The 18,597-nt window shown below is 33.5% G+C and overlaps 1 protein-coding gene across 1 annotated transcript; it reads left to right on the top strand.

The window, feature by feature from the left end:
* The first annotated feature begins 12,293 nt into the window (after nt 1-12,293).
* On the top strand, nt 12,294-17,773 carry LOC139482919 (peroxidase-like protein). The gene is made up of 4 exons (XM_071266945.1): nt 12,294-12,435; nt 13,996-14,137; nt 15,241-15,452; nt 17,562-17,773. Exons 1-4 carry the CDS (start codon nt 12,294-12,296, stop codon nt 17,771-17,773), a joined length of 708 nt encoding a protein of 235 aa, XP_071123046.1.
* The last annotated feature ends 824 nt before the right edge of the window (nt 17,774-18,597 follow it).

Genomic DNA, 18,597 nt, shown 5'->3' with positions numbered 1-18,597 from the left:
GCTGTCAAACGTCTTTGCAGTATAAATTTGGATTGTATGGCATAGCCTCAAATTCCAAGTATCATCTAAAAATATAAGTCCATATATGTCTGCTAGTTTAGGGCTTATACGATTTGATTTTTGGTGTTTTAACGCCACTTTAAAGCACCGCTTTTGGGCTATATCGTGGCGGCAAGTTTTTATTGGTGGAGAAAGCCGGAGTGCCCGGAAAAAACCAACGACCTTCGATAGGAAAACTGACAGTCCTAATCAATTAAGATTAGAGCCGAGTGCACCCGCACGAGCGGGGTTCGAGCTCACAACCTCAGAGTTGACTGGCTAGTGATTACAGTAGTAACTACTTAGAACTCTCGGCCACCGAGGCCCCCTTTAGGGCTTATAAAAAACCTCTCAGAAACCAATATAAAATCTTACTAGAGGTCATTAAATATAGGCTATATGAATTCTACAATGGAATTGCGAAAGAACAGGTTGTGAGTGATATACAATCATGACAAGAAATTTAGTTCAACTAATTTAAATTATATAGGTCATTGTAACAATCCAGTTTAACCTATTACAAGTGATGAGGCAATTTAACAATGCTTGATACATGATGTAGTATTATATACTGATAATTACTCTGCCATTTTAATTCATCTTCAAATATATAGCTCAATTACAGTGCAAAGTATTGTAATACAAATAATGTACTTGACTGGGCATCAAGTAAATGAACTCATCATAGATGTCAGGATTAAATTTTGTATTTACGCCAGACGTGCGTTTCGTCTACAAAAGACTCATCAGTGACGCTCGAATCCAAAAAAGTTAAATAGGCCAAATTAAGTACGAAGCTGAAGGTCGTTTTTCAATTCCATTTTTTTTTTTGGTAATTTTTAAAGTGCAGTTTTGATTATTTCGCTTATATAATTTTTTTTTTCATTTTTGACCCAAAAAAATAAGAAAGGACTAAACAGTAAAATCTTTATTACGGTAACGCCTGCTACATTTTACGGGGTACTAGTATGTATGTATGTTCCGTATCTCCCTCCTTTAGTAGGAGCACCACAATGGGTTATGGTGTAAAAAGGAAGACATTTAACACACTGTATCGGTACAGATTTAATGTGAGCATTTGCCTATCCAGTCTCCCAGCCTGGCCGTGACGGGTCTTACAACCAGAAAGTTTACCTTCCCCAAAACAATAAGTACAATGTAATAAAGCATACGAACACACCCACTCACCTGACTCACTCATCCTCAAAAATATAAAAAATGCATAATATAAAAAAACATTATATAAAAAATAAGGGATAAGGTCACCCCGGATGCCGCATAAAAGCCTAGACAACGAACGGGAAACCGGAGAGGACATACTTGGAATCCAAACCGATACCGCTAAATGCCCAGCTGTATTCCTGGTAGAGGAAAGCCGAAAATCCTATGATAAAGGATCTCGGAAAGAAACTACCGATCCATTAGGGGAACAGCTAAAACCCTCAGACATCAAATAGATTGGTCTGATAGTTTCCCACATGGAAACTACTAATGGATCCCATCTGACTACATGTCTCAAACAAACCTGAAAATATCTGCAGAAACCTTTCTCAACAAAAAAAATATAATCCAAATCATAAAATATACGATGTAAGGATAATAATATTTATCCATGAAATCAATTTGACAAAACAATTTCAATGATTTTGATGGATTGTCTCTGCAAAAATTTTCACGTCCGCTCTCATCGGCATGCAAATTAAGTTTAGTGCAAAACGGAATAATAGCGGATAGAAAGAAATTAAACGATGCGAAACAAAAGTTGCATAAAACGAAACGAAACGAATCAAAATTTAGAATACAAGTAATAGCTTTTATAAAAAGCTTGCCGTATTTTAGCTGATTATATTGAGATCAGTGGTTTGTGAGTATGTTATTTTTATTGGAATATTGCACACCGAGCAATATGAATGCATAGCCCTTTTTTTCTACTAATTTGTGATTTTAGTTGTATTATTGGTGGACCAGGTTTATATTAATGGAAGGAGACTTAATAAAATGGAGAATGATATTTATAATGAAATGAATACTGTGTCTATAATCAACTTGATAAAAGAGCATATAACCTACATATAAAAAAGAAGATGTGGTATGATTGCCAATGAGACAACTATCCACAAAAGACCAAAATGACACAGACATTAACAACTATAGGTCACCGTACGGCCTTCAACAATGAGCAAATCCCATACCGCATAGTCAGCTATATTAGGCCCCGATAAGACAATGTAAAACAATTCAAACGAGAAAACTAACGACCTTATTTATGTAAAAAAATGAACGAAAAACAAATATGTAACACATAAACAAACGACAACCACTGAATTACAGGCTACTGACTTGGGATAGGCACATACATTAATAATGTGGCCGGGGTTATACATTTTAGCGGGATCCCAACCCTCCCCTAACCTGGGACAGTGGTATAATAGTACAACATAAGAACGAACTATAAAAATCAGTTGAAAAAGGCTTAACTCATCAGATGGACAAAAATACAAGTGGACGTGGCCGGGTATGTACTTACTAGGATTACTACTTGACAAAATGGACTACTACAGAAGGCCTTTCAAATTTGAGAATGACACATCTTATACTTACATGTATAGAAGTGATTGATGTCTTTAATATCTTATTTTTGTCTTAGAAGATGCAATTAGTTTTGACAGTACAAGTTAAGTGTTGTTATTACTAATTTCCAGATGTAGTAATACTTGAAAAAGATGGTTTTATGGTAATGGGATTTGGAATGAAATATTAATTGCAAATAATTTTCTTCAACATGTTGTCACCTGTCTTATATTTTTTAATATATCAAACCCCCCCCCCCCATTTTGTCCTTGGTTGGAACCTCCCTTTTTTAAAATGGCAGGATCTGCCCCTGATTTCTGAAGATGAGGGCTTCATATTAATATTAGCCTTTCATAGTGCTTTATATTTGGTTGCACATGTAATCAAGCTTTTGTTACTTTGAATATTTATATTTTCATTTCTGATGGCAACCATTTCATGTAATACATATAGTCAGGATTATTAGTTAGTTTTACTTGTTAATGTTTATTGTCATGATCAGTGGCGGATCCAGAAATTTTCATAAGTGGGGGCGGTTGACTGCCTATTTAAATCTACCTCTGGTGATTGATATGGACTAAATAGAATTGCTGTTTGGTGTGAACCAGGCTTTGCGTCGAAGACCATACTACAACCTATAATGTTTTATTTTTATAAATTGTGACTTGGATAGACAGTTGTCTTTGGTACTTCAATATGAGAATCAGTTATATCTATGTACAAGATTGAGAAAAAAAATTTGTAATAAATTTAAAACATATAAATGTATTTAATTCTGTAATACCTGATATTGATCAGTTATTTGTGCTTTTTTCATTTGATGTTTATTCTCTGATAATGTCAGTATAGGTTGTCATAAAAAAATTGGGTCAGTTTGCAACTGTAATGTGCGGGTACAACACATCTGGATCTTCTTTCCCCTTTCATTCATAAAATTACGCATGAAATTTATCACAAAAATGCACCAGTTATTTGGTGAATGAAACACTTGTCATATTGTTTTATTTAAAGTCAGAGGCTGAGTTAGAGGGTTTTTCAGGGGGGCCTGGGCTGCCCCTTTTGTTAGAAAAATTTGGTTGTTTATATAGGGAATCACTGGAGCATGACTGGAGCGGGCCCCTTCTTAGGCAGTCAGTGGGCCCCTGCTTATGAAAATTTCTGGATCCACCACTGAAGTTTCAGTAAAGTTAGATTAGCTTTTTTGACATATTATGTTGAAATTTGAACAGAAAATGAATGAAAAACCTAATAAATTTTAAAAATGCACTTTTATTAAAAGCTTTCTTTGCTTATTCACAAGGACGTAATATATCCTCCATGCTATTCCAATCTGAGTTTTTGTTCATACATAGTCTGGTGCTGTTTCAATGCAAGTAGTCTTCTTTTGTCTGTTTCTTGAGAAGTATCTGGTTTACCTGTTCAGTCACTATAAAGTGTTACAATTCATATTTAAACGCAACACATAAATAGTGACCAAAATGGTACCGCTATCACATGAGAGAAGCTAGTAAAAAAAAAATGTATACATTTTAAATATTTTTGTGGGAGCATGAAATATAGTACATATATAGTTAGTTTTTTTATAGACCATAGACCAAATAAGCAAACAAATTCAAAGGAAATGTACATGTAAGATGAATAATAAAAAAAGAAGAGTCATGGCCAGGGGCCCAAACTTGACAGCATTTGGTGTTGAACAGGTTAAATGTCTGCATTGACAATAAATATAGCCTTTGTTAGAGGTGAGGCAGGTCACCTTTCCCTTAATCAGACATATAATAGGTAACCGCATGTTTCTGGGCTGGGTCGAAAAATAAATTAACATGACTTTGAAAAATGCTAAAAATTTAAGATAAAAGAAATACACCAAATTGGGGAGACATCTATTAAAATGTTTGAATATGAAGTTGACAAGAACTAAGCTTTTCAGATAATATACAGACTATTACAGTCAGCCTAAAGACTCTTTGCCTACTGAAATGTTTGCTTACACAGAGCTTTCCTAAAATGATTTAAAATCAGTGTGATAGTTTTCATGAAGAATGCTGAGCGTACAGGTATTAAGACAAAATAAATGTTATGTTACATGTATCTACCCAAATAAGTAAAATATAAAAATTCTCAACTTCAAAAACAATGATTAATCTCCTGATTTAATTGACTTATCAGTATGCTTACATCCACTGATGAAAATTCCATCTGAGTTGATTTATTATTAATTATTGTGCTTTGAATACACCCTTATTGCTACAAAATGTACATGTCTGACATTACTAAATGTACATCACAAATGTTCCTAGTCAAATAATTATGACGTCTGGCAAGGCTATTTTAATTTTTTTCTGGGACGCCTTCTTAGGACTGACATCTGGCAAGACTATTTTATTATTTTTCTGGGACACCTTCCTGCGACGTCATAACACAGAAGCCATTTTTTAACATGTGGACTTTGAGAGTAAATTTTTTTTTTTGGGGGGGGGGGGAACTTTGTGACCTAATTTATAGTAGAGGGGGGCCCACTTTAGTCATGCTTCAGTGATTTCCTATATAAGCAAACAAATTTTTTCCCAAAAAGGGGGGGGGGGGGGGGGCCCAAATCCGCCTCTGCTGATGCCACAACAGAAAAGTAATTGTTGTATCACGTCAATGGTTGAAGAGGGACAGATTCTCAGGTCAGCTGGGACAATTAAGGGGGAGACTTCTCCCGTCATGCTTCAGTGATTCCCTACATAATAAACCAAATAGTAATTATATCATTACGAAAAAATGTACTAATTGTAAGACCTGATGATGTGAATAAATTGAAATCAGACATATCAAATGCAGTTCTCAGTGCTGTTGATATATCAATGGACAATAACTGCTTATACTATAATAGTCCCAGGTCCAACAACCAAATTTTCCCAGAAAGGGGGGGGGGGGGGGGCTCCTGGACCGCCCTCTAAATCTGCCTCTGACAACTCAGAACGAATCATCATGTACGAGTATACATCAAATTGTCTACCCCACAAGCGAACATCTTTTGTGAGCTCGCTGTGTTGCAAGTATTTTGGGTTTGAAGGAAATAAGATGCGATCATATAATTTGCTGCCTTCAATAATAATATCATCTATAGTCGGATCCCTCTATAGTGGAGGACGTTCAGCTAGAGGGGGTTAGCCTAGATATACAACTGTATCCAGCTATGTTCGATATAAAGTCGTTCACCTATTAAGGACATTTTTTTCTTATTTTTTCTTTACACTTAGCTTTGATTTTTTATTACCATGCATTGTCAAGCTTGGTAACTCATAATTGATTCTCAGTGATAATAGAATGCACAAGGTGTCATACCACCAATTACTCCCTCAAATTTAGAACGTATGTGAAAGTAGGCCTACTCGGACAAAAAAAAGTGCATTTGATGTCATTGTTCACCTAAACTAACTAACAAATTTGCAGAAATGAAAGTTTTGTTGAAAGAGAAATATATTAAGACCATTTTGAGCCAAAATTTACCTGTCTATGAGTTTGCATGAAAAATTGAGGATTAATGCGCTCCATAGTATACTAATTTAAGATTTCCAGAAAACCAGGGGTTATTTTTAGTGGTACCTCCTTTCGGAAGCTCTCTGCTTTCTTATATGATTTTGAATGTATGTTGAAAATTGGCATGCAGAAAGGTGACACCTGTACAATTCAGGATATACCTAGTTTCTATGAAGTTAAACTTAAGGTAAAATATTTAGAAAGCTGTGAAAATTGCAAAATTTGGTTGAACAGATAGGGACTTTTAATTGGTGGTATGACACCTTTAAGCAAAATGCGGTGAAACATCAAAATCAGAAAACAATTGTTTTTTTTTGTCTTAACTGATCATTTGAGATAATAGTAGCCACATTTCAATCTTTTTGGGGGCAAAATGTCACATATTGCAAATTTAGAGCCTAAATCTTGAGTTTGTCCTATTTTTAGCTTTTCCCATCCTGACAATATGCTTTTATATAAAAAATGTCCTAAATAATATTATAAATGCACAGAAAGTTATTCTGCGGTGTTAAACATTGAAACATAAGTTGTTTACTACCCCCAAAAAAATTTTGTCATGCAGATTTAATGAAATTATTTGATTTTTACCCCTTATAGCATTGCGTCATACTATGTACTTGGCAGATAGCATAGCCTAATGTAAGCACTGCAGAAACTCACAAAAGCACCATTTATTATTCCAAATGAAATTTTTATATCTTAAATTTTATTAACTGATGTAAATAAACACAGTTAAATGACCATGACTGCACTGTTGATCAATTTGTAGTACTTTACTGACACCAGTGAAAAAAAGGGGGGTCAATATTCCTTGACACTTCAATACCTTGGATTTTTTACTAAATTCATTGCAAAAATTGTTGGAAGTCTTTAGAGAAGTAGAACAAACAAGAAAAAATCAGTAAAACAATGATCTTGATATTGAAAGTTTATGTTCCTGTAGCCCAAAATGAAATTTTCAAGTATTTTCTATCAAAGTCATACATTACAGTCAGTTTAAATTGAGCTGTGAAATTTTTATTATAAGTCGCATAATGCTCAGATAGGCTGTTTTTAACTACAAATTGACTAAGGATTAAGAATAAAGCAAAATAAAAGATTTCTAATCAACTTTTTTGTCTCTTTAGGTGTCATACCACCAATTACTCCCTCAAATTTAGAACGTATGTGAAAGTAGGCCTACTCGGACAAAAAAAAGTGCATTTGATGTCATTGTTCACCTAAACTAACTAACAAATTTGCAGAAATGAAAGTTTTGTTGAAAGAGAAATATATTAAGACCATTTTGAGCCAAAATTTACCTGTCTATGAGTTTGCATGAAAAATTGAGGATTAATGCGCTCCATAGTATACTAATTTAAGATTTCCAGAAAACCAGGGGTTATTTTTAGTGGTACCTCCTTTCGGAAGCTCTCTGCTTTCTTATATGATTTTGAATGTATGTTGAAAATTGGCATGCAGAAAGGTGACACCTGTACAATTCAGGATATACCTAGTTTCTATGAAGTTAAACTTAAGGTAAAATATTTAGAAAGCTGTGAAAATTGCAAAATTTGGTTGAACAGATAGGGACTTTTAATTGGTGGTATGACACCACAATACAAAGTATGAATCCGGGTCCATTCGCCCTGATTCATGTTTGCCCTAGTACCTGTTCGCCCTGATACCTGTTCGCCCAGGGTCCATTCGCCCTGATATTTATTTTTTTCTAATTGTTGTCTAGTCGATTTTTTTTTAAGTATTTGAACAAAATATGTTAAAGTTTGTTGAAAAATTGACAGAATATTTATATTGCCGCAATCAATTTATCATTTTCCCTTTGATTTAAATGCAGAGTAGAATACTGGAATACAATGTATTTATCTTTATTGATAGTTGTTAACAAAATATTTGTATTCAGTCAATCACGAATGTAGTATGACTAGTCTTAGAGTATAAATAGATGAACTTGTAAGTCCGTTTCATAATTTACAGTTTGTACATCATTGTTTTTATTGATTTCAAGCTGAATATTTTATCTAAACAAAACGTTTATTTTTATTATTAATCCATCAAGTGACAAGTATCACAATAATCAGTGATCCGAATTATTTCGTCATTAAACAATTAATGATCCTAAACAAGCCATAAACTTTTAAATATTTCAATGTTTCCATAAATTTCAAGAATATACATGATATATATACCATAGAAATATCTGAATAAGTTTATTCAACTTCAATGCCCTGAATATTAATATGGGGACGAAGTCCCCAATAACAGTAGAAAATTCAATAAAAAAAAAAAATTCGGGAAAATTTCCCGAATTTTTCATTGTAATATGAGGCAGGCATAACCTGTGAATGGGGACGAAGTCTGTATATGTATTATTTTTTTTTACTTCAAACATGTTAATAAAGGATACGGAAATACCGTAACGTTCCCGATTTTGGTTCTGTTGTTAGGGATTTAGCTGTGACGTTCTTTAAGTTATGACGTCCTATTCAATGTAAACAAAAGAAAGTTAACGCTTCCATCAGGTAACGGTTTTTTTCAAATCAAACAATTATTAAAAATGAAACTGTATTGAGTTCCAATCTTATATTTTACTAGACTGATAAATATAATTTTTTTTTCAAAGTCTCGTGAAAACAAGACAGATTTCTGCGCAAATGCGGGGGAAACCGGAACAGGAACTAGATCTGAAAAAAAAGTTAACGATTTTGAGTTCATTAGTAGAATGAAAAATTCGGGAAATTTTCCCGATTTTTTTTTTTTATTGATTTTTCTACCGTAATTGGGGACTTCGTCCCCATAATATGAGGCAGGCATTACCTGTAAATGGGGACGAAGTCTGTAAGAATTATTTTTTTGTAACTTAAATATTTGTTAAAAAAAAAGAAACGGAAATACTGTAACGTTTCCGATTTTGGTTCTGTTGTTAGGGATTTTAGTTGTGACGTTATTTAAATTATGACGTCATATGCAATGTAAACAAAGAAACGCTATCATCAGGTAACGTTTTTTCATATCAAGGAATTATTAAAAATGAAATTGGTATTGCGCGTTCCTTCCTATTTTATACTAGACTGATAAATACATATTTTACTCAAAGTTTCATACAAACGAGACCGGAAAAAGAAAGTACATTGTACATTTCTGCGCATGTCCGGGATTTCAAAACATGACATAAAAAAAATTGAACGATTTTGAGTTCATTAGTACAATGAAAAATTCGGGAAATTTTCCCAAACTTTTTTTTTTATTGAATTTTCTACTGTTATTGGGGACTTCGTCCCCATACTAATGAACTCAAAATCGTTCAAATTTTTTTTGTCGTGTTTTGAAATCCCAGACCGGCGCAGAAATGTACAATGAACTTCCTTTTTCCGGTCTCGTTTGTATGAAACTTTGAGTAAAATATATATTTTTCAGTCTAGTATAAAATAGGAAGGAACGCGCAATACCAATTTCATTTTTAATATGGGGACGAAGTCCCCAATAACAGTAGAAAATTCAATAAAAAAAAAAATTCGGGAAAATTTCCCGAATTTTTCATTGTACTAATGAACTCAAAATCGTTCAATTTTTTTTTATGTCATGTTTTGAAATCCCGGACCTGCGCAGAAATGTACAATATACTTCCCTTTTCCGGTCTCGTTTGTATGAAACTTTGAGTAAAATATATATTTATCAGTCTAGTATAAAATAGGAAGGAACGCGCAATACTTATTTCATTTTTAATAATTCCTTGATATGAAAAAACGTTACCTAATGATAGCGTTTTTTGTTTACATTGCATATGACGTCATAATTTAAATAACGTCACAACTAAAATCCCTAACAACAGAACCAAAATCGGAAACGTTACTGTATTTCCGTGTCTTTTTTTTTTGACAAATAATTGAGTTACAAAATAATAATTCATACAGACTTCGTCCCCATTTACAGGTAATGCCTGCCTCATATTAATTCCTTGATATGAAAAAACGTTACCTGATGATAGCGTTTCTTTGTTTACATTGCATATGACGTCATAATTTAAATAACGTCATAACTAAAATCCCTAACAACAGAACCAAAATCGGAAACGTTACGGTATTTCCGTTTCTTTTTTTTAACAAATACTTTTATAAAAGTCAATCATAGAATTGTATTGATTTAATTGATTGCACTAAATTGAAAGTGCTTCGTTAATAAATATTATAGCTCTTTACGATAGCAAATGAACACTTCATTACAATTTATACCGATGACCTACTATCATGATTTTTATCCGACCGCACATACGGACGCGTTGACACATAATGCATACCACTCATTAATAGCCAATCAGACGTTAATATGACCTTCATTTCCCCCATAATCATTCCGGAAACAGCAACGAAGCAGCCATTAAATAGTATTTATAATCAATGAAATACCATTAACAGATTTACCCGAACCTGACGTCTAGCATCTGACGAATCAGACCGTAACCGTATCACCATGGTGATACGGTAATAAAATAGAACAGAGGATAACTTGGTCGATCAACAAGGATAAATAATGTCATCGCAAATTTATAAAGTTAAACCTGAATTAATTTTAAAATTTTGAATGTTGATATTATAAAACTTTGATCAAAAGTTAAATTTAAAAAAAAATAATGTAAAACCTTTTATTAAATTCTGAAATATTAAGCGTTAGAACTTGATTTGATCGGTCATAAATTAATTTATCTAAACGGAAGCTTTCTCAAATTGTATTTTGGTATAAAACAATAACTGCATTCCTTGCCAGTTTCACATTTCACGTAGGAGATTAGGCTTAGTCTGTCTAAAAAAGGATTTAACAAAAATACCAACTCCAACTACAGAACGAAGGGAGTCCATAAAACGTACAAAACCAAAATGTCACACTAAGTTACACAAATGAAACGAATACATGGGAAACAACATTGTCATATTTCCTGACTTGGTACAGACTGTTTCCCGAAGAAATTTAGAGAATGATTTTATAGCTAGCAAAACCTCCCACTTGTATGGCAGTTGTTTGTACAGATTTTTAAATTCTATTTTCAAGAGGTAATCTACCAAGATTCGTGTACGAACTATCTGTACGTACTGTGTTGTAAAGGAAGGACATGAATTTTCATTAAAAATAATTGCCAATGAAGAGAATGAACCAGTCTACAATTGGCAAAGGAAAACAATGTGTTGTGCATCTACCCAAAAGAGATAAAGTCTGTTTTCATGGTTAGCATTACACTCCACAGTATTTTCATCCTATTTATATCGAAGAAAAAGTAAACAATGTACTATACAGTAAAAAGTTATACATAAACATTGGCTTTAAACTACGACAAAACGTACAACATAAGAACTAACTATAAAAATCAGTTGAAAAAGGCTTAACTCATCAGATAGATATAAATACAACTAACAAAAACACAAAACGGACGTGGACGGGTACTTGTACATCCCAACAACAGAAAAATAGAAAATAAACTGACAACGCCATGGTTATAAAAACAAGACAAACATTAGTACACAAAACACAACATTTAAAAAAAAGGACTAAGCAACACAAATCCCACCAAAAACGGGGGGTGATCGCAGGTGATTCGGAAGGTGTATAGATCCTGCTCCACATTTTAATAATTTTGTTATGTGACCATGACGTCATCAACATGTTTTCATGATTTACTCCTTAAAATGGAACACAAAATTAAATTAAAAGGAATGACTATAATATTTTTTTTCTATCTATTCGAAATTATCTTAAAATGTGGTGCACACTTTTAAATAACCTACTGCCCTTGTTATTCAGTGCGCACCACATACATGTAATTTTTTTTCATAGACAGAAAATGTATTACAGTCATTCCTTAATGAAATTTGGTGTTTATAACAAATGTAGGGTTAATCACATAAATAACATCTTTACACATAAATCGCCTAACAATAAAAATATATGGACAATTATTTACAAATGATAGATTTTCAACATAAAGATCAAAAGGTGTTCCTTGAACCATAGGAAATTTATGATATCAAGTGATGATATAATTTCATTCATTATTTTTGACTTAAATGCACTTGTATCTTCATTCCCTGGACGTTGTTTGGCGGAAAACAAATTAAGCCTTTAGTTCATTATTAACAAGGTCCATTTAATTTTTATTCGGACACGCAATGACGGTAAAGGTGATGTTGCTAATTTTTGTCATTCTTCTGAGTGTTTGTATGAAACCTTATTCTGGTCAAGGCATAGATATAGTGTCTGAATGCGTTGCAGAAGCTGTAGGATTAGTTGACAGAAGGTTTCAGACAAGTGGTGAGTTTATTTTTTGGTCTTTTTGTTCAATGTGTTTGATTTTACCTTTTTTAGAAGCTTAATGTTGTCATATTTTCATTCGAGTTCATATTTACCATAAGTATACCTTATATAAAATCAAAACTTTTACAAATTGTGACATGGATGGAGGGTTGTCTCATTTAGCACTCATACCACACCTTCCTATATATATCTAGTGTTTACTTATCAAGGATGTTTGTAAGTAAAGCGGCTCTTTTTTTAGTTTCAATTTATGGTGACACAGGGCGGTTATGAAAAGGTTCAAAGATGCCCTCACATCAAGGAAAGTCAGAATAAAACTTTATGTCTGGCAGAACATGATACATTATTAGTTGTTTTAAACTGGCTGTCAGTAACTGCGTAACAGTGTATTTATATTGGTGCTTTGTGTCTATTAATATTTTAAAAGTTGGTGGTTGTTTTTGCTTTTGATTCATCGTACCGATATATTGAGTTTAGCTTTTTTCATTTGATTTTTACACTTAGTTCTTATTTTGTGCTGGGACACCACTATCCAAGATTATAGACAGAAATGAATGGTCACAAAAATGTTAAATCCAACCGGATTCTGTATAAGTGTGCCTGTCTCAAGTCAGGAGCCTGTAGTTATGTGGTTGGTAAATGTCATATTTGTGGTTTTTTTTAATATAAATTGGGTCGTTATTTTTCTGATTTGAATTGTTTCAAATTTGTTAATATGAACTATATGGGCATAGGATTTGCTAATTGTTGAAGGTCACACCGTGAGCTATTGTTGCTGATATCTACGTCATTTAGACTCCGGTTGTTTTAAGTAGTTGTCACATTGGCAATCATACAACATCTCCTTTTTTATATAGAAGATAACAAGGGGACAATCAATATGGAAAATCTGGACGAATACCATTAATATGTGGAGTTTGAGGGTAGTGCCACGTTTTATGAACCTTAGTGACGCTTTTTGTAGATTTCAGAAAAGAATAGGCACATGTCGTCGCTACTAAACACTTAATAATCAGCCATATTAAAATAACTCAATATGAATTTTCTTCCGGACACCAAGTTTCGGGTTTTTAATCATTGTTCATCCAACCTTCTTTATCATAATTATTTTCATGTGCTGCATTGCTTTAAATACCAACAATAAATGAATCACTTTATATTTTGCTGCATTGCGTTAAATACCAACAATAAATGAATCACTTTATATTTTGCTGCATTGCGTTAAATACCAACAATAAATGAATCACTTTATATTTTGCTGCATTGCGTTAAATACCAACAATAAATGAATCACTTTATATTTTGTAATAAATCGTGATATTTCTTTGGCAGTGAATTGTAAATTATTGCCAAGCAATTTATATATAAATATTTCTCAATAGGATTCATTTTCTATTTTGAATAGCAATTTTGTTCATTGTTTGTTTGTTTTTGATTTTTTTGTTGATATAACTATTGACATCTTAGAGTTGGAAGATATATATCACAGGAAAAACATACAATATAAATGTAATTAAAACAGAGTACAAAATCAGACACTTTTCTTAATCTGAACAGGTATAGGACAAAGGCGACTGGGTTACGATCCAGTGTCCATTATGAGTTTATTCAGTAGAGTGAAAGCAGCACCAGTACGAGTCTCCTCAATGGCCAGGTCAGCTGATATCTCAGAAATTGCTTCAGACATAATCACAAGAAGGTAAGAATCAAATATTCATTTATCATTAAAAAAAACACCATAATGAATAAAATAGAACATAAATTGAAATAGTTTTGGGTCTGACAATTAAGATGGAGTAATTGGTCAGGTAACTAATTCAGAAGACAAATTGATTCCAAGGACAATGTCTTCCTCTAGATACCTCAGTAGATTCATGGCTGGTGGTGAATGCATAGCCAGAGACACACCCGGTCTCGCGCCATTTTAAATTCATAATTCTTAATTAATAAAGTACATAGATGTATTAATAAAAAATTTACACCGTTTTGGATCAAAAGACTGAACAATTTATTTGCACGGTAACCGAAGCCAAATTGGTTACAAGGACAAACAAAGCAGCGGCCAAAGTTTGACAATGTGGACCTATAGATACATCGTAAGTACTACTTATTTAGTGAATTATTTGCTGTCGTAATGACTTATAACACCACAATCTCCGTTTATTCGTCATTATAAAAAGGAACAACGACAACTGCAATATCAATTATGATAATAATAAAAACAATATTATAAGGCTATTACAGTAATCGTCGAGGAATATTGTCCCGAATAGACTTATATATTGCATGAGCTGGTAAGTGCAAAACACATTCTACGAGAAATGTTCACGTTCACCAATATTCATGGAAATGCTTTACAAAATTCCACGCAAATCTAAAAAAAAAAAAAAAAATGTAAAAAAATAAAATAGAGAAAAACATCGTAAATGAATGATTTCTTATTTCTACAAAACGTTCAATATAATTATCTCATACAATACATGTTAGTAGACAAGACTTCATTAGAAAAGCTTGTGAAAAAATAAATTGGAAACCAAAAATATTAACGAGAAGAGCCAATGGTACAATACAAAATAACAAGTGAAAAAATAAAAAAGTTACAATTTGCTAAATATTTAATGACAAAAAGACAAATCATAATTTAAGCCCTTATACGGAAAACTAAAGATGAAACTCACCTGAACCCGGAGGCGACCTCGGATATCATAGAAGGGGCAGTAGTTCTTTCTACACTAGTGATAAGAAAAAACTATTACTAAGATAAGTACCGGTACCGTATGAATGAGTCCGATCTAATTGTAGAATGAGTATAACCATGGGCGACCTTCAAGGCTTAGGTATGAGCCAGAGATTTGCTACTGCAATGGACAGTAACTGTGCCTTGAAAAATATAATGTGCAACCCTGCTGACATATATAGACAACCAAATGGAGTCTGTAACAATTTGAAAAACCCAATGTGGGGATCTTCTATAACAGCACAGCCTAGGTTTATTCCTCCACACTACGGGGATGGTAAGTATTATGATCAAAAAGATTTTAAGACAGACACGACTGAGAAAGAATCTTTACAAACAGTTAGAAAAGAACTAAGAGAGAATAATATTAAATATTTATTTAATTGCCAGGTTTTGACTTTCCTACACATTTGGATGTATCTACTATGCATTTGAATACCTGAATTACACCAAAAAAACAAAAAAAACCGGTTGAATTGGCTTGACATCTAACATCTCTAACATTCAAACCCCTACTAACAAGAGTTTTCTCATTGGCAATCATACCACATCTTCTAATTTTACAAGGAGTTTCAGGATAAAACATGTCGCACCAGGAAATTCCAGGATTCCTAAGGTAAAAGCTATTTAAGCAACGAGTAACCCTGATAACTTCTAATTTGCTCACAATTTAATAGAGAATGTCACCAAACATCAATTATTTTGTCAAACATATGGAAAGTGGCTTAATCATAGATTAAGGTGAAAAACACACAAAACTGTATGAGTACCTCAATATGTTATGTTTTAATGGAAACCAGGAGAAATTAGTTTCATTCACTTTCCACATAATGTGTAAAAGAGGGACGAAAGATACCAAAGGTACAGTCAAACTCATAAATCTAAAACAAACTGACAACGCCGTGGCTAAAAATGAAAAAGACAAACAAACGACGCACACACGACACAACATAGAAAACTAAAGAATAAACAACACGAACCCCACCAAAAAACTAGGGGTGATCTCAGGTGCTCCGGGAGGGTAAGCAGATCCTGCTACACATGCGGCACTCGTCGTGTTGCTTATGTGATAACAAATCCGGTAAATAGTCTAATGCGGTAGGTTACATTCAGGAAAGGGAAGGGGATTGTAGTTACGACGTCAGGAACATATCCGATATTATTTGTGATACGGTTATTTCATAACGGTCAACCAACTCGTGATGGCGTCCGTAAAATTTACGAAGGGATGATTTCAACTTCACCATTTGGAACTCTTGGTTTAATAGCTTCCTTGTGAGCAGCAACCCTCTATCAAGAAAATCATGATAGGAAATGCAAGCACGGGAATATCGTATCAATTGGGAGATATATACCCCGTATGCAGGTGCTGCTGGAATGTTGCTACTTAGAAATGGAAAGTTCACGATTGGAAAGCTGAAATCATCTCTTTTGTCGTAAAGTTTTGTTTTCAACCGACCCTCATTGTCAATTTCTAGATGTAAGTCAAGATATGAGGCTGACTTAACTGTATCTGTAGTATCCTTTATCTCTAGCTCGATTGGATAGATGCGTTCCACATAGTCACCAAATTTTGAATTATTTAGTTAAAGAACATCATCTATATAGCGAAAAGTAGAGTTAAAGGATAGTGCTAACTTCTTATCTTTCTTCCTAAGAAGTTCCTGCATGAAGTCAGCCTCATAATAATAAAGAAACAAGTCGGCAAGTAGAGAGGCACAGTTTGTTCCCATTGGAATGCCGACAGTCTGTTGAAAAACACGTCCTCCGAACGTAACAAATATGTTGTCAATCAAGAAATCAAGCATCTTGATAATATCAGTTTCAGAGAATTTTTTGTTCGAATCAGAGTGATCCTTTACAAAGTAGGATTTGTCCCTCCCTAAGACAAGATACTTGTATCAGTGTAATGCTTCCTGATATTCATTCTTAATTGTTTACTCTAGCGGTACACCGGTGCCCTCCGTGACGGATCCCATCCGCTATACAATATAAAGATAGTTGATATGCTAACTATAATATTCATCATTATGATGACGAGATTTGACTTTTTGCCGTTTCCATGTATTTCAAATGTTAAGGTTTTAGTGTTCGCGATGAAGGTGAATTAACAAAAGCACTAATTTATATAAAGTGTAAGGTTCATTTGACAACTTCAGTTTTATCATTCACATTAGATTAATATTTTGTTTCTTTTTTCAAAGGTTCAAGGTCTAACTTTTGAATAATGTTTCGAATTTTTATACGTCACACATCGACATTAGTTTTTTTTTCATATTACAAGAACGTACATTTTTCGGAAATCTTACCTATAATGATATTTGACTTCCGTAAAACTGCTTTGCATGTATTTGATGTCTAAACTTTTATTCTATTTTGTAAAAAGGTAAGAACATTGGCATTATTCCCCGTTATCTGAGTGTAAGTGGTGAACCATTGCCTAATCCCCGACACATCAGTAATTCTGTTCACAATGGAGGTATCAGCCCACCTAGAGGCTGTCAATTTACTGTTTTACTGACGTTCTTTGGCCAGTTTGTAGATCACGACGTCATATCTACACCAACAAAAGAAGATAGAGAAGGTATGAAAATATAACAGTTACCCTTGTCTTCCTCATGTATGTCAGGATCTAATTACCATTCCGGGGTACATAAAATTACTAATAGTTTGATTAAAATGGTATTCGTGTTGCTCTTGCTTTAGATTTAAGTGTTGTTTTTTTAATTATTTTCCATTGTTTGTAATGTTTCTACCGGTTACAGTCTATTATATCCTTTGTCCTGAAAATGTATGTCTTAATTTCATAATTTCCAATTTGTTGCAGTTGAAGGATCTGAACATATACATAAAAGCTATTCGAATTTGGTGATGTGTTAACTTAGGGTATGCATGATAAGAGTCAATTACTAGTCCACAGTTTTTCTTTAAAAAAAAAGTCACATTCGGGAAGGGACATGCTTACCTGTCTGCAAAAAAAAAAGGTAAGATAACCTCTGCTTGTTTTGCGGTGTTCGCATAGCTCATTCTTTAGCTCTTTGAGTAAAGTTTTGAAGACTCTTGGTTGCCTTTTCGTTGCTTTCACTTTTTGCCCCGACTTATAATTTAGTCGGTTTCACTTCGACTTGTAGCACTAGCCCACTAGCTCCGGTGATGACAAGAAAATATGATTCGCGTTTAGTCATCGAGGTTAGCACTAGCTTAGAGGTATGCTCCTGTGATGACACGAAATATGGTTGACGCGGTCATTTTCAGTGTTGTTTTCTTCCCCGAGATTTAAATAGCGTAAGCACAATTAGGAACTTTAGAAATAGAAATAGTGGATTTGAATGCTGTGTATTTTCATTATTTATTTGACATTCCCAAAAAATAGACGTACAAAATGTAGGTATACGTGAATGAAACAACAACCCAACGACAGA

The sequence above is a fragment of the Mytilus edulis genome, chromosome 7 (genome assembly GCF_963676685.1).
Source record: "Mytilus edulis chromosome 7, xbMytEdul2.2, whole genome shotgun sequence".
Classification (NCBI taxonomy): Eukaryota; Metazoa; Mollusca; class Bivalvia; order Mytilida; family Mytilidae; genus Mytilus; species Mytilus edulis.
This window is presented reverse-complemented; position numbering and strand designations above follow the sequence as displayed.

Excerpts from the sequence above, each read along its gene's own strand:
- LOC139482919 (XM_071266945.1), top strand. The coding sequence starts at position 12,294 with ATGACGGTAAAGGTGATGTTGCTAATTTTTGTCATTCTTCTGAGTGTT. Across the intron at positions 14,138-15,240 it reads TCAGACATAATCACAAGAAG|AATGAGTATAACCATGGGCG; the intron begins GTAAGAATCAAA and ends ATCTAATTGTAG. Across the intron at positions 15,453-17,561 it reads TCCTCCACACTACGGGGATG|GTAAGAACATTGGCATTATT; the intron begins GTAAGTATTATG and ends TTTTGTAAAAAG.